This window comes from Macrosteles quadrilineatus, unplaced genomic scaffold (assembly GCF_028750875.1).
Source record: "Macrosteles quadrilineatus isolate MER2022 unplaced genomic scaffold, UCM_ALF_1.0 Scaffold_5__1_contigs__length_97177068, whole genome shotgun sequence".
NCBI lineage: Eukaryota > Metazoa > Arthropoda > Insecta > Hemiptera > Cicadellidae > Macrosteles > Macrosteles quadrilineatus.
Window position 1 is genome coordinate 1,138,742 of NW_026542598.1, and position 23,949 is coordinate 1,162,690.

General features: G+C 33.6%; 1 protein-coding gene across 1 annotated transcript in view; it reads left to right on the forward strand.

Moving 5' to 3' along the window:
* Positions 1 to 23,949, forward strand: part of LOC128994189 (kinetochore protein NDC80 homolog) — a 43,304-nt gene that overhangs the window by 11,893 nt on the left and 7,462 nt on the right. Inside the window, exons 5-17 of the mRNA XM_054418561.1 lie at positions 459 to 576; positions 997 to 1,216; positions 2,488 to 2,651; positions 4,025 to 4,115; positions 4,900 to 5,018; positions 7,212 to 7,344; positions 7,960 to 8,165; positions 11,669 to 11,905; positions 13,256 to 13,363; positions 14,404 to 14,559; positions 18,303 to 18,395; positions 20,085 to 20,177; positions 21,373 to 21,434. Coding sequence (XP_054274536.1) covers positions 459 to 576; positions 997 to 1,216; positions 2,488 to 2,651; positions 4,025 to 4,115; positions 4,900 to 5,018; positions 7,212 to 7,344; positions 7,960 to 8,165; positions 11,669 to 11,905; positions 13,256 to 13,363; positions 14,404 to 14,559; positions 18,303 to 18,395; positions 20,085 to 20,177; positions 21,373 to 21,434 — 1,800 coding nt within the window. The remainder of the gene's footprint in view (positions 1 to 458; positions 577 to 996; positions 1,217 to 2,487; positions 2,652 to 4,024; positions 4,116 to 4,899; positions 5,019 to 7,211; positions 7,345 to 7,959; positions 8,166 to 11,668; positions 11,906 to 13,255; positions 13,364 to 14,403; positions 14,560 to 18,302; positions 18,396 to 20,084; positions 20,178 to 21,372; positions 21,435 to 23,949) is intronic.

Here is a 23,949-nt window from a genome sequence, read left to right on the forward strand (position 1 = left end):
TGACTCGCAGTCTCAGCGTGATCTTCGAAATGACTCGCGGTCACGGCATTATTGTCGTAATGACTCGTGGTAACTGCGCGATCATTGTAATTACTCGCAGTCACGGCGTGATCGTCGTAATGACTCGCGGTCACAGCCCGATCATTGTAATGACTCGCGGTCACGGCATGATTGTCGTAATGACTCACGGTCACTGCGCGATCGGCGAAATGCCTTCGCCTCCTGCGTTTGCGGAACTATGGTGAACATCTCTCGCTATAGCCGCGCAAAATCGCCGTCTATCGGTTAAAAACCAGTCCCAAAAAATTTCCGAATCAAATGTAATCCTGTCCCGAAAATCGTGAATACTATTTTCCAGTAAAATTTCCCGAAATTTTGGGACCCATCCCTAGAATTTTGCTTAGTTAGCAGGTCTGCTGCAGCGGGGGTATTTTACTTTTCACACACTTTATTTGCAGAAGTCAAATGGTCAGTACCGATTCGGCCAGAAGAATGATAGGTTTTGGAGGAGGTGGAAAACGTAAGGATACAAGACCAATCGCAGAAAAGCCTTTCCAGCAAGCTGCACAAGCTAAGGTAAGATGGCGCCTTTCAATTTGTTGTAACCATAGTGTTGACGTGAAACGATGTTTTAACAACTTTTAAATCACCAACCAGCCAAATTTCAAAGGTTAATAAAAAATTCTAGTTTTAAGTCGCTTGAGAGGTTTTTTGAAACATTGATATTGATTGATAGAATAAAGAATAATTTTTACTATACTCTAGCCAATTGTTTTCAAATGAATTCAGGCTAGACCTGGAGGTTGTGGCATTATCACTTTTTTATTTATTTATTCATTAAACGGTTATATTTTTTAGACCTACATTGCCTATTAAAAGGAGATAGAAATGTAGTTTTTTGTTTTAGTTTCCAAAGAATCACATCCTTCTATATAGGCCTACATCCAAAAAATTAAAAAAGGACCAGGTCAAATCTCGATGTCTTGTTTTATCCAGGTGCAAGAGTACTTTGATCGCAAGGCGTCAGACGTAATCGGACCTGGAAACAGCATTCGTCCAATGAACACTACAATGTTTGTGACCACAATCAGTCACCTTCTGCAGAATCTGGATTCAAACATTGTCATATCGAAATCAAACTACTTAGAAGATATACCATCAATTTTGAGGAAGTTTGGATATCGTTCCAAAATGGACAGATCCTGGCTTATGACTGGTACAGTGATCAGTTATCTATTTTTGCTAATATAAATTACTGCTTACCAAATTTATTTTATTATAGGCTTGTAATGATTTGTCAGAACAACACTTGTGTGTGTTCCTTACAGTAGCTAACCAAATTTCTCATTGAGCCAATGAGATTTATACTAAGCGTGAATTAAATTGTAAAATTGGTTTTAAGAATAAACTCAATAACTATAAATTAGCTAAGTCTTTGGGTTTTCTGCAACAGTGTTGTTTCTATATTATACCAGACTTTAAATACTGTTTAATATAGCTTTCAACAAAACACTGGCTGACAATCAATAAATACCGTAAAGTTAATAAATACCCCCGCCGCAGCAAACCTGCAGACTAAGCGAATTTCCATTTGACTGATTGGATTTACACTAAAATGTCTCCTTAAAAATGTCACATTTATTGCCTATTTAAAAAGAATCAGTTTAACACAAACTTAGGTTTGCTGCAACAGGGAGGGTAAAAGTGTTTTTTATGTAAAATGTTAATAGTTAGTAAGAAATAAAAACATTTTCCAAATTTGGGCAAAATATGTTAATAAACAAGCAAACTACAACAGTTTACTTATTCTCCATAAGAATAACATGGGAATTTTAAATTAACAATTTTTTGGAATTTTCTCCGTAACCATTAGGCGCATTATAACGCTTCAATATACTAAATTATTAGTTTTTTTAAGCTCTACAAAATAGTTTGGAAAAAATTGCAAAATTTTATGTTTTTTGGGTCAAAAATTGGAAAAACCCATTTTTACCCCATAAAAGCCCCCATAAACCCCCGTTCCCATGGCCCGATCGTGCTGGTTCGCGAACTCGTTCGAATAAACGTAGGTTTACACGTTTGTACCAAATTTCATCAAAATCGGATCATTTTTGCTCGAGTTATCGCGCTAACGGACACATATATATATATATAAGTATATATATATATATATGAATTTGAACGGATGGTGTTTTTGGCCTCTAGGGACCTCAAAACGAAAAAAAAAATCGGTCCTGGGTCCAGGTCTTACCATGAGTACTACGGTAATAGCTTATTCCCTATATGGGAAATTCGCTAAAAGTGCCTATGTGTTGCTAATTAAATGTGTTTTAAGCAGCATTGTTGATATGCATATTATTTTGTTTTCCCAAGTAGCCTATTAAAAGAATTAAACCGTTTATGAAGATAATTTAGATTGATATTGGAAAATTTAAAATTCTTTGGACTGTAATTTATATTCATTCATATTATATATTGCTGTTGTAGTAAACACGCCACACTCTTGGCAGCATGTGATTGCTGTCTTGTGTTGGCTTGTGGACTTGAAGGAGGTCATGGATCTGACTGATCCGTTTGAAATGATGTACACTGTTGAAGACAATGGAGAAAAAGAGGACGAGAAAGAAGATGAAATCGCCATTGATAAAGATGTAAGGCATAACAATTAATACACCTCATCTACTGTAACTTTAGAAATATCTAGGCCAAAGTATCTATAAAGTGTGATCAGGACGGACAGTTTCCAGTATAAGCTTGGTAAAATATCTTCTCTGCTTGAATAGCTTTTATACTCTGGTTGCCTAGCACGGCTGGTGGAAAATTGGAATTTAGAAAAAAATCCGGTTTTGATTTAACATAGTATGTTATGGTCCTTACAATTTTGATAGTTTTTTTTCATTTTTTAGAAATTTTGATTTTTTATGGGAATTTTCCCATAAAACCCCATAAAATAACGGAAAAATTTGATTTTCCCAAAAATGGCCCGAACGATTTGGATAAAAATTTAGTATGTCATAGTCCTTTATATTCTGAACAAAATGGTATAAATCCCATTTCTGTAAAAATTACGGTTCAAAAGTTATTGTAAATTATGTTATTTTCCCATAAAATAACAAAAAATTGGATTTTAGAAAAAAGCCGGTTTTGATTTAACATAGTATGAAATAGTCCTTACAATTTTGAAAGTTTTTTTTCATTTGTTAGATATTTTGATTTTTAATGGGGATTTTCTCATAAAACCCCATAAAATAACGGAAAAAATGGAATTTCTAAAAAAATTGCCTGAACGATTTTGATAAAAATTTAGTATGTCCTTTAAATTTTGAACAAAATTGTACAAATCCCATTTCCGTATATTTACACTCAACGCTTACACATGATAAGGGTTGTTGACAAACTTATTTGAGAAAGTATGTGTCAGAATGCTGATACCGTTTATTATATTTATTTTTATTTGCATTTTTCTAGAAATAACAAACGTTTTCATCCCCGAACAGTAAACTACCATCTTAAAATATAAATTTTTTCATGTTTGTACTTATTTTTCATGGAATTTAACATCAAATTTAGTAACTTAAATCACTTTATTGTATATTTAACTAGAAACTAATTGCGATTTCGAGGCATCATACAATAGGTGTTAAAGTATTTCTACTTAGTAAAGGGAATTATGTCGGTGGTGAGTGTGCGTTCAAGGGTTGGGCCGAGCTCCAGCCGCTCTCCTTGAGCAAGGTATAGTGTGTGATTTTGATTCTTAAAAACATTACAAATGCCTGCATAAGAGTAAAAAATTAATATTAGGCTACTGTATTTAAATATAAGAAATTTTTATGGGGATGATAATATTGTTAAACAGGCTACAAGTGGTATAAAGTAATTTGTCTTTGTTTTACAATCGTTCATCTTTTGGGCAAATTAGATTGTCTATTGAATTTAAAGACTGAACATCTATAAAAAATACTTTGGATTAAATATGGTCGATAACTGGTGTCATATGTATTGTATTAATAGCAATAAATTTCAGATGGTTTTGCATCTCAAGAGGACGTATAAAATGAGGAAATCTGGTGAAGACCGGTTATCTTTGATGGATGAAGAATTTATTGAAAAACAAAGTGAGTACACTTAACAATTATAATTTCAACAAATAATACAGCACATTTGAACTATTTCATGGATTGTTTGTCTGAAAAGTTGTTAGTTTTTTCAGTTACAAGCTAAGGAACTAGTATGTATACCCCCACCACAGCAAACCTGCAGACTATGCTAATTTCCATTTGTGGGATTGAATTTTCACCAAAATATCGCCCTAAAAATGTCATATTTATTCCTTATTTGAATAGCATTAGTCTTTGTAGTGCTTAGGTTTGCTGCTACGAGGACGGTTATAAGAGTTTTTGACCAAATGTTAATAGTGGTAGCCCTAGTATGAAATAAATTTTATATATGTTGATGTTCGTAAACATAAACAATATAAATATGTTAATAAAAGCAAACTACAATAGTTATTCTCGATAACAATAACATATTACTACATATACACCAAAATATATAAATCACCACCATTATGATTAATCATATTAAGTTTTTTTTCATTGAATTGATTATAATTACCAATCTGTATATATATTTGTACATACATATATATATTGTATATATATGTAGGTACATATATTCATGTATATATTTGAAAGGTTGGTGGTTTTGGCCTCAGGGGGCCTCAAAACTAAGTAGTAGATTTACTAAAAGTAAATAAGTTCTGGGACTACTAGGTCTTACCATGAGACCTACGGTAATAGCTTATTCTCTATAAGGGAAATCCGTTAATATTGATTGATCCGTTGATTTCAGTTAAGTTTGCATTATGCTCTAGGAACTTATGAAGGTTTTTGTTTTCAGTTATAGACTTAAAATGTACAGAAGAAGATTTTGACACACTACAAAGGCAACTTGATCTAATCAAAGAAGAAGTAGAAAGTGGAAACCAGAGAAAAGCACTTGTCATAGATGAATTGCAGGTAAGCCTAGACAAGTGTTGTAGAACAAACAAAACTTTGCTTTCAAATCCCAGGGCTTAATTTCTAATTTGAGAAGTACCGGAGCATGACTTACCGGGGGGTCTGGGGGAAAGAGGGGGTCCGGGGGTCCTCCCCCGGAAAATTTTTGTAAAAATTGCACTTGAATTGGTGCATTTTAAACACATTTGAGCATGGTTAAGAATGCACATATACAGCATTATATTATATACAAAATAGTAATATAACAGGTGTAAAAATTAAAGAAGTTTGCCAGCAACTAAGCAGAAGCACTTAGTATAGTATGCAGTGTATCCACACGACCAAAACAATACTCCCGCTAACTGGGTTGAAAAATGCCATTCCATGCAGTTTTTATTATGAAAACTGTCGTTGTATTTCGCATGCACTTTTTGTTATTTTGTTTATTTCTTCTGAGAGTTAAATTTGACATAGGCCTAATATTACACATCCACTCCACTGTTCCAATCCAATCCAATCCAATTACGCAGCACGCAGTCAGTGGACTGAGATCATCGATCTGAACGAACAGAGACTCAGTCAGTGGCAGTCGGCACCTGGTCGGCAGACGGCACACTGACTTACAAGTAGGAACACCGTTCCCCGTTGTATAATAAACTTTGAATACATTGCCCTGAAGTAAAGATTCGGTATTTGACATGATTTTTACAAAGAATTGAAAACCATAAGTCAAAAATTGAAAAATAAAAATACTATTTACAGCTAATTAAGATTGATTCCAAAATAAAATATCAATCCAGATAACAGGAGCTTCGCTCCAGTGTCCTGAGAAGTACCGGAGCGGTGTGCTCCGGCTGAAATTAAGCCCTGTCAAATCCTATATAGATTTTCGGTTGTCACCTCTTACAAAAAATGTAAATTGATGTACTCTTAATAAGAATTTTTATTTTTTTTATTGTTTCTTCATAATATTGCCAAACGGCTTAATCATTTTCAAAATAAACTTATCACACACTTTTTCAAAAATTTCTATATTTCGGCATTAGCCTTCTTCAGGAACAAACACAATAACAAATAGAAGTGTTTACCACTCTGAATCATATGGTTTTAGCAAAAATCCAAAATACATATAATTTATGAAGAAGTAAAAAAGAAAATGTTTTGATAGAAAGAAAGACAAATATATAAATATATACTATCCCAAATTTAGACCGGAAGGCGTTTTAGATTTAAGTATTAATTGATGAGCTTGCTTAAGCTGTCCTAATTTTAAGTCTGATGCGTCTTTTGCCAATTTTCTTATTCCTTGAATAACATTGTTCAAAATTTTGAGAATGTTCTCTCGCATGAATAGCCACAGGTTTTTGTTTATCAGGATGGTTTACGTCATATCTGTGGCCATTCATACGAACTCTTAGAGCATTTTTGGTTTTGCCAATGTAGTCTTTAGGTGACCTGTGAGTCTACTAATGTAATTTACCAAATTTCATGCAAAAATTGTCCTAAAGAGATAGTCTTCATCAATTGAAAATTACATAAAATTTACTAACTTTTTTGTATCTTGCAATTTTTTCGTTAACGGTTTTTTGTGAAATTTGGCATCAAATATTTTAAATCGCTGCCATTTTGAAACGGTTAATGATTTTTTTGTATAAATTTAAACAAAGGTAAGCCTTAATAAGATTAACATTTCTGTAAAATATCAATGCTGTATCTCAATCGGTTTAGGAGTTATTTATGTTTTAGTAAAAAATACATAAATGCTGACAGTTGGAAAACTAGACACCACAGACCCATGTTCCTATGGTGAAATGTGTTTGTCTTGACCTAAGCAATAACGCTATATACATGTGTCCAGAGAGTTACGGGACACCCTGTATAGTAAAAATATTATTGGGGTAGCCTTCAAAATGTGTGCTTATTGAGTTATTAATAATTTGTCTAACTTTTGTACAATAAGTAAAAGTTGTTCACTTTTAGAAAGATATGAAATGCATACAAAGATAAGAAAATAATACTCAATTCATTGGTGTTGAACTGGGAACTCAACTAAAAACTCGAACAAACACCATAATTAAAGGAATTAAAACTCATGTAGACTGCACATAGACATAAAACACTCTTTGGTAGCTTACTCGGTTCATATTACTAACTGACAATTTTATATTCGCTTTGTGTATACTGTCTGTTTCAACCCAGCAATTTTTTTTATAGAAAATCAAGGAGAAAGAAAAGGCTGTAATTGAAGACACCAAATCGATGAAAGAATTTATTGAAAAATCAAAAGCTTTTGTTGAGACAGTTGAAGTAAAACTGCCAACAACAGATAAAGAAATAACTGTAAAAAGTAAGTATATTATTAATAAATGTCAACTCTTTTCTTTAGTTAATTATTAGCTGCAGTTAGTTGAAAAATAAATACTTGGTGACAATTTGATATCAGATTTTGTAGGCTATGAATGAGAAGCTAATACATAAAGCATTTTATTTTCAGTATATTTATATTTCACATTTTTTATTCCAGGTTTCCCAATCAACTAGGACTAAACTTAATAGTTTGTTTTAGCTTTTAAGTAACTCCTATGTAGAGATAGTGTTAGGAAAATTTAATCTGGCTAAGGAAGGTTTAGAAGTTTTAAATTGAACACAAATATTGTTTACTGACAATAAGCTTTAACGTGAATATGTTAGCATTATTTGCCACCATTATAAATGCTGACATTAGTTAAGTTTACCAATACAGTATTTACTTTCACAAGTATTTTTCAGAAGGAAACCAATCACATTTCAATAATGCTTACTGACTGGTCGCCATTTTAATTAAAACTAAAAGTATTAAGACTCATCTGTATGAAATATTTAACTTATTATACCATCAGTGCATTTCTCATTAAGAAATAATGCTTCAACTGACTAGGTTTGCTATGTAAGTGAATTTTTAAATAATTAACCTGTTATTTAGGAGCTGCGTTGAAAAAGAAAAAAAAGGAGTTACAAAAAATCCAGGATAAGGTTAACACTCAGGAAATATCTCGTAATGAAATAGATCAGTTGAACGTGGAGAAAAATAACCTGCAGCGAATGATTAAGTTTTATGAAGGTTCGATTAGAGAATACCAAAATTCTACTTTTGCCGTAGACATGAAACTGGCAGAGGATCAAAAGAGGGTAAGTTATAAAAATCAATCTATTAGTCTTATACTAATTTGGCATGAAATGCGTCCAGGCAGTGAGATCGCCAGATTACAAGAGTGGAGAGTCATGTAAAATCTATCATAAATTAACACGGAAAAACTAAAACTGTCCTAATTACTATTCCATCTTAAAATCACGTAGCAATCAAATTTCTGCCTATCAAACTATGTCCAAACCTATAGGATTTAAATCATTTATAACTAGTGAGGAGTTGTAAACGTAATGAGAAATTAAGAATACTTAATTAAGGTACTTACTTACTCCTGTGGCCACACAAACCCCAAGTGATTTTTGGCCTTGCCAACAATGCGCCTCCACTGCTGCCTGTCCTCTGCTGCCTCCAAACTTGCTCCTAACCTCCTGAGGTCCTGCCTAACTTGGTCATTCCATCTTAATCTGGGCCGTCCCAGCGGCCGTCGTCCTTCTGGTTGCCCCATCCATACCCTTTTAATCATAGCCTACTGTTAACATCTCTTCTACATACGTGTCCCAGCCATCGTAATCTTCTGCTCTTTACCATTGCTATAATATCTGGGTCATTATAAAGTTCTCTTAATTCTTGGTTCTTCCTTATCCGCCATTCACCATTGTCATTAATAGGACCAAACACTCTATTTCTAAACGACATGGTATATTAGGTGAGGTCAATACTTCAGTATGATAATATTTTTGTTGGGCATCACTCACCTTACTGAAATCACGAGAACGTAGTCCTTGTCATGTCACAATCACACACAGTTCATGCACATAAAAATATACAAAAATAAAAATAAAAATAAATCCAAATTTAAAATATCGGACAAAAGTTCTCAACACCGACGTTTCGCCGCACCAAAATCAACGTGCGGCGTTTTCAAGGTTATTCCTCTTCTCACGCAATCGTTGTGAGCGCCTAACCACGACTGACGACCCCGGTGGTGGAGGAGGGGGAGGGGGGACTCTGTTATCTAGAACAGCTGATGGCATTATCTTCTTTTGTTTAGATTTTTCTATACATCCTTTAATTTCTTTCTCTATTATTGTATTGTAAACCGGGCTGATATCAATGGATGCGTTGGCTAATGAATCCTGATCTGAAGTAATAAACAAAGCCTCAATAATATTCCTTTTCTTCCAATTAGGCTCCTTGTATAATACACAGCTTTCCTCCCACTTTATACAATGCCCGGTGTCATGAACGTGTTCAGATATTTTTGAACCATAGGTTACACGTGTATCAACTTTTTTCATGTGTTCATGAACCCGTATGAGAGCCGGTCTTGAAGTTTGGCCTACATAGCTACGTTTACACGAGCATGGGACCTTGTACACCACGTTTTTATTGTCATTACCACAGTTAGAAGGCTTCACTTTAGATACATGTCTTCTTATCGTGTTTTTTGAGGTAAAGACCGTCCTAATACCTTGCTTAGCATTTACCTCAAAAAACACGATAAGAAGACATGTATCTAAAGTGAAGCCTTCTAACTGTGGTAATGACAATAAAAACGTGGTGTACAAGGTCCCATGCTCGTGTAAACGTAGCTATGTAGGCCAAACTTCAAGACCGGCTCTCATACGGGTTCATGAACACATGAAAAAAGTTGATACACGTGTAACCTATGGTTCAAAAATATCTGAACACGTTCATGACACCGGGCATTGTATAAAGTGGGAGGAAAGCTGTGTATTATACAAGGAGCCTAATTGGAAGAAAAGGAATATTATTGAGGCTTTGTTTATTACTTCAGATCAGGATTCATTAGCCAACGCATCCATTGATATCAGCCCGGTTTACAATACAATAATAGAGAAAGAAATTAAAGGATGTATAGAAAAATCTAAACAAAAGAAGATAATGCCATCAGCTGTTCTAGATAACAGAGTCCCCCCTCCCCCTCCTCCACCACCGGGGTCGTCAGTCGTGGTTAGGCGCTCACAACGATTGCGTGAGAAGAGGAATAACCTTGAAAACGCCGCACGTTGATTTTGGTGTGGCGAAACGTCGGTGTTGAGAACTTTTGTCCGATATTTTAAATTTGGATTTATTTTTATTTTTATTTTTGTATATTTTTATGTGCATGAACTGTGTGTGATTGTGACATGACAAGGACTACGTTCTCGTGATTTCAGTAAGGTGAGTGATGCCCAACAAAAATATTATCATACTCAAACACTCTATGTAAGATTTTATTTTCAAAAACTATAAATTTCTTTTCATTTTGCTTTGTAAGCGTCCAGACTTCTGCTCCATATAGTAGAACTGGTTGTATTATTACTTTATACATCTTTATATTGGTTCTTAAGGTCAGGAGTCTCTTCTAAATAGTTTTGTTAGACTCGAATAGCACCGTTGAGCTGCTGCTAATCTATATTGGATTTCGTCGTCTTGTCTGCTTTCACTTGTTATTGTCACTCCAAGATATTTAAAATTGTCAGTTTTTGTGAATTTAAAATTAAAGACTTCCAAGTCTGGTTTTTTATCAGGTAGTCTACTTATCTTCATTATCTTAGGTTTCTATTCATTTATTTTTAGTCCCACATTTTGTGTTTCAGTGATTAGCTTTTCTGCTAGCTCCTTACTATCCTTTTTATTTTCTGCTATAAGTGCCACATCGTCTGCAAATGCTAGAACGTTTGTCTTCCCGTTAATCTTTGCACCTCACTGAAGACTGCTCACCTCTCTCAGCACTTCTTCAATGACTAGATTAAATAAAAAATGGGGATAGTGCATCGCCTTGTCTTAGTCCTGTGTTAATTCTAAAGGTGTCTGAGTAATCATTTTCTACTTTGACTTTTGATATGGTCTTAAATGTGCACATTTTTGTAAGATTGACAAGTTTCTTTGGGATCCTGTGTTTTTCCATCAACTTCCACATTTTTTGTCTTGATATTCTATCATAAGCTTTAGCAAAGTCAACAAAAAGAATATAATTAAATCTAAGGCTTACCTTACGATTCAATTTATTATATAGTGGAGACCTAGGTTTCTACGTCGAAACGTTATCGTCAGTCCTTTGTCTCATAGGTTAGCTAAACTTCTTGTTTGCCATCTCTTGCTTGAGATATTGTCGATTTGGTATAATTTACACACACATTGATCACAAATAAATATTTACAAAGACATAAATGGAAACAACATAGATACATGGCCATGATCTTCGTCTTTATCAAACCTAACCTCCGAAGTTGGGATGTGATGACATTCGCTTCTAGCAGCATGGTCTTATCACTCCATAGAGTTGTATTTTTTGCAAACACTGAACTTATGAGATGGAAAATAATAAATACATGTTTAGATAGATCTCATAATGATTGCTCGATCGAAACTGATCACCAATTGCCATTCTTAATTTTATATTTTTCTTTATGAATATGAATAAAACATTACTGTAAATGTACTTTAAAGTATAATCAGACATTTTTATTTACAATAGAATTTGAGCTTTTAAAAATATTTCTGTCTAACTCTGTTTACCACTTGTTTGATTTTACAGCTTGACAAATTAGTTATGGAATTTAACAAACTAGTTGCTGAAACAATTGCCATGGAACCACAATTGAAACAGTGCGAGATAAAATTGAAGCTGCTAACTGATGTTACATTGATAGAACACATACATACATACATAGAAGCTATTGATTCTAGATTGAAAATACTCAAGGATCAGTATAAATCTGCAATAAAAACTCTTGAGTCACAGAAACAAAAGAGTGAAACGACGTTAAAATTGGTAAGTAAATATGATAATAAATTAGTTTGGTCATCATAGTGGACGGTTAGTTATTATTAAAACCTATAATCAATAATCAATGTAAAACATATAATAAATTATTGTAATAAACATGGGTTGCTTAAAAAACTATTGTTAAACATCGTGTACACATGGTCACCTAGAATTTTAAGATTTATATCCTTGAAATCACTTATTCGTTTTTTAATACCAGTAATTTAAATGGTAACCTTGTAATTTTTTATGCACTTATCATTAATTGACTGTAGGCATACACAACTCAAAAGTTAATAATTTATAAATAAAAAACCTTTTTAAAACAAAACGTTTTTAAACTCAATAAAAAGTAGAAAATAATTTTTAAATATGTGGAGAGTATAAATACTTGTAAGATTTTAAACAAAACACGTGGGGTGCATGCAATAGATAATTTACTATTACCTTCACCTATTGAACTAATGTATTATTTTCTACTTTTTAGTTTTTAATGTGTGTGGATGTTAAATCTATTTCAAGCATCTATATCAGATTAAGACAGAGCATGTGGGAAATCTAATTCATTAATTATGTACTAGATTGAATGTGTGGCCTACATACTTACTATAAATATATCAATCTATTTAACTTATTGTTTACTTTATAGAATACTAAATAAATAACAATTGACATTATTAACAAACACCTTTATATCTGCAATCAGATTGTTTATCTATATTTTGAAATGTTTGTATAAAGAATCTAATGGGAGCTTAACCTGTACCTCTTAACCTCTGCTCTTCGAACTGTCAAATTTAAGTATTTACAGCTGACTTAAATCAATTGATATATTTACATTCTTTCAAAATGTAAACATGGAAAACTTGCAAGCCCATGGGGCGTAGCCCAAGGGAAATATGAAAATTAAATGATATAATATTTTATTGTCATCCATTTGTGAGCTATGGTTCAAGTTTCAAGTCTCTAGCTCATCGGGAAGTATCAAAATTTACAAGAAAGCGAATTAATAAAAACAAGCCCATGGGGCGTAGCCCAAGGGAAATATGAAAATTAAATGATATAATATTGCATTGTCTTCCATTTTTGAGCTATGTTTCAAGTTTCATGTCTGTAGCTCATTGGGAAGTGGGTATAAAATTGATTGCAAAATTTGTACCGGACAAGAAAGCGAGCTAATAAAAACGTTTTAACATAAAATGTAAGAAGACATGAATGTGGTATACATTAAAGACGTAGATATTTAAAAATAGTTAGTATTTTGCCCCATTTTTATGGTGAGTCTCGTATCGTGTTTAAAATCTTTTAAGCTTAACGTGATTCCAATCAGACATGTATATTCTAATTTTGTCCCAGGCCAATGAAGAAATAAATAAAACAAAAGAAGAAATCAACAGGGAAAGAAGGTTGTTGGAAAAAATTGAATGTGACTATGAGAAGCTTAAGCAGGAAATACCATTAAAGGTAATAGTTACAATTTGAACTCTTTATTAACATTTCAGAGCTGCTATTGAAGATATGTTAATTAATTTTCATAAAGTAATTCGTTGTAGATCATACTATAGTATTTCACACAAATTCAAGTTCTTATTCAAGTTGTATGAATATTGTTAATTTTGGAATTTTGTTATTGCTAAATAAAGCATTTAATAAGCTATTTCTTAAATATGTTGGTAAAGGATGAATAAAAATACAATATCAGAGTTTAAAGTGCTTGACTACTGAAATGCCAATGTGTGTTACTGAAGCAAGATGTTTAGATGGTTAATTATGTTACTATAGTCTCAACCCAGGACTTTGGGGTCAGTTAAAATCAATCCTATTTATGAACCAGGATTTACGAACTACATATCTTGACTATTGAGCTGTGTTATAACAATTAGTGATGTGCGATACGTATCGTATCGTATCGGAATATCGCGATACGCGAGGGACGATGCGATATTTCGATACGATATTTGAAAAACGATACGTATCGTATCGCCTAAAACGATATTTGTATTTATATCGGCACATAGAGCGATACAATTCATGTCAAAACGATATTTTTAAGCTTTTTTTGCGCAGGCCAAGCAAACTGCAAAATCTGTACTCTGTGGATGTGTAGTTTGAATTAAGAGTTTTTGAAGTCTGTATTTTTGGATTTTACTTGATAATGTACCAGTCCCATCCCAGTCCAGCCCATTTCCACTAGCGTTCTGGTTCTATCTAGCACTAGCAGTGCAGAGTGTGGGAACTGTCTGTGGCAATTACTGTATCTGCAATCATAAAATGTTATGGGAAGGATAGGGAAACAGGTCCAAGACGTAGGGAGTTGTGAAGGAAGTAGTAAAGGCGAGCAGTGTGAAGTGTGGGAACGGATTAATGTATCTGCAATACTAAGACTGTTTTCAGAGTAAACTAATGATTTTCCCTAAGCAAAGCTCGGTCCCCAGATACTTTTAAAATATTATTTTTTACAATATTTCTGTCTAACTCTGTTTACCACTTGTTTGATTTTACAGATTGGCCAATTACGTTTGGAATTTGACAAAGTACTTGCTGAAATAAATATTGCCGTGGATGAACTATTGAAACAGCACGAGATGAAATTGCAGCTGCTAACTGATGTTACTACTGATGAGTCACAGAAAAAAAATAGTGACACCACTTCAAAATTGGTAAGTTAATATGATAATAAATTAGTTTGGTCATCATAGTGGACGGTTAGTTATTATTAAAACCAATAATCAATAATCAATAATCAATGTAAAACATATAATAAATTATTGTAATAAACATGGGTTGCTTAAAAAAACTATTGTTAAACATCGTGTACACATGGTCACCTAGAATTTTAAGATTTATATCCTTGAAATCACTCATTCGTTTGTTAATACCAGTAATTTAAATGGTAACCTTGTAATTTTTTATGCACTTATCATTAATTGACTGTAGGCATACACAACTCAAAAGTTAATAATTTATAAATAAAAAACCTTTTTAAAACAAAACTTTTTAAACTCAATAAAAAGTAGAAAATAATTTTTAAATATGTGGAGAGTACCGTATAAATACTTGTAATATTTAAAACGAAAAACGTGGGCTGCATGCAATTGATAATAATACATTAGTTCAATAGGTGAAGGTAATTGTAAATTATCTATTGCATGCACCCCACGTGTTTCGTTTTAAATCTTACAAGTATTTATACTCTCCACATATTTAAAAATTATTTTATACTTTTTATTGAGTTTAAAAACGTTTTGTTTTAAAAAGGTGATATTATAGATAAAAACAATAACAAAAAACATTAATAAAAATGTTTCTTTTTATCCTCGGTTATATTTTAGAATTCGTACAACTAAATACAGTACCCCCACCGCAGCAAACCTGCAGACTAAGCGAATTTCCATTAACCTGATTGGATTTACACTAAAATGCCTCCATAAAAATAGCACATTTATTTCCTATTTTAATAGAATTAGTTTAACGAGTACTTAACTTGCTGAGTAGTACTTGGATTGCTGCAACAGGGAGGGTAAAAAAGATTTTTTTTATAAAATGATAATAGTTTAGTAAGAAATAAAGTATTTTCCAAAATTGATCAAAATATGTTCATAAACAAGCAAACTACAACAGTTGACTTATTCTCCATAAGAATAACATGGGAATTTTAAAATTACAATTTTTTTGAATTTTCTAGGTGCATGATAACGCTTCAATATACTTAATTATTTGTGTTTTTTTAAGCTCTACAAAATGGTTTGGAAAGAAATTGTGAAATTTTGTGTTTTTAGGGTCAAAAATGGGAAAACCCTATTTTTACCCCAATAAACCCCCGTCCGATCATGCTGGTTCGCGAACTCATTCAAGTTTATTGCGCCTTACACCTTCAAACCAAATTTTATCAAAATCGGACAAAAATTACTCAAGTTATCGCGGATGGACACACACACATATATATATATTATATATATATATATCTAATATATAAATTTAACGAATTGTGTTTTTGGCCTCTGGGGACATCAAAATGAAAAAGTAAATCGGTCACGGGCTTAGGTCTTACCATGAGACCTACGGTAATAGCTACTTCCCTATAGGGAAATTCGCTAAAATTAAAGAAATTATATTCTTCTTACAGTCCCCGACAATGTTGGCTTCCTTGTACTGTTTATAGTATAGAAAGCTGCATATTTATACTTTGTCGTACGGTTTATACTTTGGCGCACATCAGGATTCCAACAAAACAACGCAAAACAGCGTGGTTCTATTATGCACGTAATCCGTGTACGCTTGGAAATAGACACTTAAAGAAAAATAATACTATGAACAGCTGATTGACTATTATAACTATGATTTAACTTGTCATTTTGTGTTTATAGTTTATGTTCTCTGAACTTTCTGGACTTTTCTTTTAAACGTTTTTAAAACATTCCTACAATCTTAATAAACATAAAAATACCTTTTAACCATTTTTTTAGGTGCGGAAACCACTGCAAATTACAAAAACATACGGAACTATTTTCTTAAGTCGCGGAGCACATTGCTTGCTGAGGAAAAAATAGCGGAGTGATACGGACCGGTGACTACTTTCTCTAGAGCACCTATTTGTGTTGCCAGCTGAACCTAAAAACGTGTTGTATAGTGTTTGAAAGACTAATTATTTATATGCTTTATAGTGACTGTAGTAAGGAAAATTCCTGAAAACTTCTAGTGGACATCTCATCAAAGCTATGGCCCCATTTGAGAGGCTTAATATGGATTTTAAAGGGCCAATCCCTTCAGTAACAAATAACACCTATATTCTAACTATAGTTGACGAATATTCACGTTACTGTATCCTTTTGCACTCCCCTGTCCTGATATGAGCTCAAGAACTATTATCAAACAACTTCACAAAGTCTTCAGTATTTTTGGTACACCATCATATATACACACAGACCAGGGTAGCGGTTTTATGTCGGTAGAACTAAAATCATTTTTACATAATTTGGGAATAGCTACAAGTCGTGCAAGTCCATATAACCCACGTGGAAATGGGCAAGTTGAACGATTCAACGGAGTAATATGGAATACTGTTCAGCTAGCATTGAAATCGAGAGGGATGAAAATAACTCAGTGGGAAAGTGTTTTAGATGAAGCCCTTCATTGCATCAGATCCCTCTTATGCTAAGGGACAATTTGTGAGATGTCGGATGGATTGAGCCACAGACACAGAGGCTCAAGAGACAGACACTTGTTTAGTTGTGTCTAGACTTTCTGAAGGATCCGCTGCTCGGGTCTTATATTTTCGCTGGGTTTATCATTTCTAATTCCTGCGTTTTTACAATTTACAGGTATAATACGATACAATGGAACTATAATATTAAGATTCAACTGCGGTTCCTTTTTGCTACCAATATTCAATTTTCTTTTGTCTTGCAAGATTAGGCTCCCAGGAATGTAAAACGTTGACTTTGAACAGTGCAAGTGTAGGCTATACTCTCACCCTATTGTGAAGTTTAAGGTTGTTTTGTGTGAGTGTGGCTCTTGTTTATCAGATATGAGTGTGCTAACATCAACTATGAATTTCTCTACGTTTAGAGTAGATTTTACTAATCGTGCTTTACTCTTTGGTATTACAGCATTAGTGGAGAAACTATAGTTCATTTTTTTAATCAGATATATTGTTATTCATGCTATTTTTTATTTTGAAAAGTGACAATGAATACACAGTAAAAGTTAACTCCAAATTGTACGATATTTGTAAGGTCCAGTAGTTTGATTAAAGTGAAAACATCAGGTTAAATCTGAATAACATGTACAAGCCTATCCCAAATCCCATGATAATATAAATGTGTACGTAATGCCATTACTGCTTTACTGCTGTTCTTCTCCTCCGCAGTCATCAAGATTGGGGGAGGCGTCATCTTTTTCTTTATCTTCTTGGTTATTATTGTCTTCAGTTAAAAGTATGGTCACTTAGGAATTCATTCAAACTGTAGTAGAGTCAGTTGGATATAATGGAAATGTTTACAAAAAAAATATTTTCTTCATATCTAGCTCCAGAAATTAAAAATACAAAAATGATCAAAGTGACTCTTCATACAACATCATAACATTCTGTTATTTCACATAAAATATATACCGTATATTATATTAAAGATAGTTCTGTTTACAAAAACACAATATTTGATGAACACCATTTCTTTGTCGCTTTGTATTGGTGGTATACATGTTTGGTAGGTGGTACGTTAGTCAAAAGAGATATATGGGAAATTCGCTAAAAGCCTTATTGTTCCCAAAAGTTCCTTGTAGCGTATTAATAATATAGATAAATAGGAGATGTTTAAAAATATTATATTTTCAATTTCAAATTGTCTATTTTAACTCATTTTAGTGCTGCAGTACAAAAAATTTACCCTAACTTTCATTTCAGAAAATGTCTCTACGGAGTGGAGACCAATCACAACTAAATAGTCCACCTCCTCCTAGAGGAAAAAAAACAAAGAAAACTAAATCTACCGAACAAGTAAGTTAGTTACATTGTTATCTTGGGTAAGGCCTATTTTTTGTGAATTTTGGGGACTTTTACTTACGAAAAATAAATAGAAATACGTCTAATAACACTTGAAACACATATACTCTTTATTTCTAGGACAATATATATATATATATATATATAAGGCATGTTTTTTAAGAAAGTACCGTTAAATTTCTCCGTTCCAGCACTGCGATTGGCATTTTCGACATTTGCACTGTGTATGGGCATCTATTGGTAAGACCTCATAATTTGGGAATAGCTACAAGTCGTGCAAGTCCATATAACCCACGTGGAAATGGGCAAGTTGAACGATTCAACGGAGTAATATGGAATACTGTTCAGCTAGCATTGAAATCGAGAGGGATGAAAATAACTCAGTGGGAAAGTGTTTTAGATGAAGCCCTTCATTGCATCAGATCCCTCTTATGCTAAGGGACAATTTGTGAGATGTCGGATGGATTGAGCCACAGACACAGAGGCTCAAGAGACAGACACTTGTTTAGTTGTGTCTAGACTTTCTGAAGGATCCGCTGCTCGGGTCTTATATTTTCGCTGGGTTTATCATTTCTAATTCCTGCGTTTTTACAATTTACAGGTATAATACGATACAATGGAACTATAATATTAAGATTCAACTGCGGTTCCTTTTTGCTACCAATATTCAATTTTCTTTTGTCTTGCAAGATTAGGCTCCCAGGAATGTAAAACGTTGACTTTGAACAGTGCAAGTGTAGGCTATACTCTCACCCTATTGTGAAGTTTAAGGTTGTTTTGTGTGAGTGTGGCTCTTGTTTATCAGATATGAGTGTGCTAACATCAACTATGAATTTCTCTACGTTTAGAGTAGATTTTACTAATCGTGCTTTACTCTTTGGTATTACAGCATTAGTGGAGAAACTATAGTTCATTTTTTTAATCAGATATATTGTTATTCATGCTATTTTTTATTTTGAAAAGTGACAATGAATACACAGTAAAAGTTAACTCCAAATTGTACGATATTTGTAAGGTCCAGTAGTTTGATTAAAGTGAAAACATCAGGTTAAATCTGAATAACATGTACAAGCCTATCCCAAATCCCATGATAATATAAATGTGTACGTAATGCCATTACTGCTTTACTGCTGTTCTTCTCCTCCGCAGTCATCAAGATTGGGGGAGGCGTCATCTTTTTCTTTATCTTCTTGGTTATTATTGTCTTCAGTTAAAAGTATGGTCACTTAGGAATTCATTCAAACTGTAGTAGAGTCAGTTGGATATAATGGAAATGTTTACAAAAAAAATATTTTCTTCATATCTAGCTCCAGAAATTAAAAATACAAAAATGATCAAAGTGACTCTTCATACAACATCATAACATTCTGTTATTTCACATAAAATATATACCGTATATTATATTAAAGATAGTTCTGTTTACAAAAACACAATATTTGATGAACACCATTTCTTTGTCGCTTTGTATTGGTGGTATACATGTTTGGTAGGTGGTACGTTAGTCAAAAGAGATATATGGGAAATTCGCTAAAAGCCTTATTGTTCCCAAAAGTTCCTTGTAGCGTATTAATAATATAGATAAATAGGAGATGTTTAAAAATATTATATTTTCAATTTCAAATTGTCTATTTTAACTCATTTTAGTGCTGCAGTACAAAAAATTTACCCTAACTTTCATTTCAGAAAATGTCTCTACGGAGTGGAGACCAATCACAACTAAATAGTCCACCTCCTCCTAGAGGAAAAAAAACAAAGAAAACTAAATCTACCGAACAAGTAAGTTAGTTACATTGTTATCTTGGGTAAGGCCTATTTTTTGTGAATTTTGGGGACTTTTACTTACGAAAAATAAATAGAAATACGTCTAATAACACTTGAAACACATATACTCTTTATTTCTAGGACAATATATATATATATATATATATAAGGCATGTTTTTTAAGAAAGTACCGTTAAATTTCTCCGTTCCAGCACTGCGATTGGCATTTTCGACATTTGCACTGTGTATGGGCATCTATTGGTAAGACCTCGCCGGAAATTCGAGAACAATCGGCCGTGTTTACATCTGGTTTTGAGGATTCAAAATGATGCTGCCAATTGAGACTGCCACCGACTGTGAAGTGTGCGCTTTAATTAGATTTTTAAGTGCTAAAGGTGTGAAAGCTATTAATAATCATCGACAGATTAGTAAAATGTATGGCGAGAACATTATGAGTGACGGAATGGTACGCAAGTAGGTAAGGACATTTTAAGAAAGCCCCACCCACGTTCATGATGAGCAACGCACTGGGTACGGGGACAGTAATGACGCCGCCCAGTGCGTTACTCATCATGAACGTTGGTGGGACCATATTTAAATGCCCTTATCCACTTGCGTACCATTATGACACTCATAATGTTCCCGCCATACATTTCACTAATCTGGCGATGATTTTCAATAGCTTTCACACCTTTAGCATTTAAAAATCTAATTCTAGTGCGCACTTCACAGTCGGCGGCAGTCTCAATCAGCGGCACCATTTTGATTGCTTGAAACGGGATGTAAACACGGCCGATTGTTCTCGAATTTCCGGCTAGGTCTTACCAATAGATGCCCATACACAGCAAATGTCGGAAAAGCCAATCGCAGTGCTGGAACGGAGAAATTTAAAAACGGTACCCACTTACTTAAAAAACATGCCTCGTATATCTATATCTATAAAAGAGGAACACAGAACAATAATTTGAATCTTGATCTGTACTCTATATTTCAAGGAGTAGGCCGCGTAAAATGACATTTTGGCGTTACAGACGGGATCACAGAATGGACAAACAGACATACAGACAGAAATTGATATAAGACTCGTTTCGGCTTTCTTAGGCTATGAAACGTAAAAATAACCAAAAACTGCATGATTCTAAGCAATGTACAGACAAAACTGTAATTTTATTTATATAGATGCTAAATAAGCTATGCTGTTGTGTTGCAGGTTTTACCAGCTGCTGGTGTAGCTGCTGGTGTCCAAAAAAGGGGACGGGGAAGGCCCAAAAAGTAAGTTTTTAAATATACCTTGTAATTAAAGATTACGTGTCTTGTTATTTAGAGGGATGTCTTGTTATTTAGAGGGATGTCTTGTTATTTAGATGGAGCTCTTGTTGTTACAAAATCCTAATGTATTTTTAGAGGACACTTGAAGCAAAATCATCTCACTTTCATAACTTACTTATCATCTATCAGTTATTTTACAAGTAAACCACAACTTTAAAATGGATAGCAAATACTTTTATAAAGTAAGGATCCTGAACACATCAAGATAGACAGGAAGTAGCGTAGGCATAACTAGACTATTGCAGTAATTTTCCTGTTTGGATCTCTGCCCCACCGGGGGCACCCCCTACCCAGTGCCCACCTGATACATTCGACCAGCTTATCACTAGAACCTGACCTTTGGAGCCATAACAATATCAATTGTTGATGAACTGGAACTTTATAATTAACTGGATTGTGACTATTGAAATAATTAAGCCTTGATTTTTAAACTTTAGAGTTCAGACATAATTTATGATGCCATAATCATATATATTTCACAAACTTAACCAAAAAAAGTGTAAAAATATTTTTTGCATTTCTAAGTGTGTGAAACTGAATTAGTTTGATGACCATAAACCGTTGTACAGAATTTTAAAACTTTCTCAAGGATTTTCTCGATGGAAAACAAAGCAAAATTCAAACAAGGAGAAAAAGTCTTTGCAAAAATTAAAGGCTTCCCATATTGGCCAGCAATAGTTAAAAATGTTGATACTACTACAAAAATACCAAAATATAATGTTTTATTTTATGGAGATAAACAAGTTGGATTGGAAATAAAGGAAACAAATGTTTGTTTATTTTCGGAGAACAAATCTCGTATCTATCAACAAAACAATAAAAATAAAAAATTTTCTTCTGCAATGAAAGAAGCTGAAACAAGCTTTAATAATAACAACTCTACCTTCAAGTCAAATTTGAACTCACCTGAAAGTAAGCAGTATACTAGTTACTAACAAATTGATTAGTTCTAGTAAAACGGTAAATGCTATTGGCAATCCCATAGCGTTTAGCAGTCCTATGCCAATTACTACACTTGAATCTATTGGCAGCCGAGCTGAAAAAAGCTTAGACACATCAAAACCTGAACCTAAATCTGTTATATCATCACAGACTCAAACAGACACAACAATCAACAAAAAAATCAATTTAACTGAAGAACTTTTACGTAAGCAATGGCTGTCTGACCTGACAATTCAATCATATCTACAACTAATTAGTGATCGATTTCTGGTCTCTAAATCATGTACAATAGTGAATCCACTCATTGCGCATGCTATCAAGAACATAGATGATTTTTGTTACCTGTTAGAACCTTTGAATATTAGCTCAAATGACTTTGTCATAATGCCTGTTAATGATTCCACTAGCTTGGACAAAGAGAGTGGGACCCATTGGAGTTGTTTATTGTACAACAGACCGGCAAATGTTTTCCACCACTTTGACTCTCTCAGGATCAAAAATATTCCCTCAGCGAAGAAAATTGTAGACAAGCTGACAAGCTACCTGGGCGGAGAGTTGTTACAAGCTACTTTGAAAGCTGAGGATTGTCCACATCAGCCCAACTCCTACGACTGTGGGATCTACATATGTTGGATTATTGAATCACTAGTAAAGGGCATAATAGCCAACAGGGCATTGAATATCAATTTTTTTCGCACCACTTCCCTATCTAACCTAGAACTCGTAAAAATATGGAGCCTGATGGCCTATGTTCTGTTTGGCATTCATACTGTGGATAGTGAAATTTTGTATTCAGCAATGATTGTAAAATCTGGTAAACAAACTGCTCCTGCTGAATGTAAGATGACTCCCGAAAATCCATCTGACAAACAAGCAAACTTCAGGTCTGATGAATCATGGAAAATTGTGCAGTCAGTAAAACACAAAAGACGAGAAGTGAATCACAATTGGTCTTAAATCTTAAATACATACATACGGTCTTAAATACATTGTAAAAAAGGACATTATATAATATTAGACTATAAGAAGAATGACGAAGCACCTGTGCATTTATCTAAAACCTCTGTACGTTTATGTGCTAATAAATATGATTTGATTTGATTTGATTTTTTTATTTGAATAGCATCCTACCAGAACTCGCACCACTCAGAACAGGTATCACATTCTTCAGCACCACAATGATCAATCAACAGGGGATAATAGAACTTATTCTGGAAATCTTAAGCCAAGTATTCACCACATGAGTCCCCATCAAAACTTAAGACCTAAAAGGAATAAAAGTAAAACAAATTCCAAAGAAAAGCCGGACAATTTAAAATTAAAATTAAAAATTACAATTTGCTCGGATAGCCAGGGTAAAAATATCTCAAGGGAAGTTAAGTCCATAGCACACGGACATATTAGTGCATTTGGTTACGTAAGGGCTAATATTACCCTCATACAAGTAGTTGATTCTAATACAATAGAGAAGAAAACACCCGTAGTGATAATTGGAGGATCGAATGACAGTTTAAAC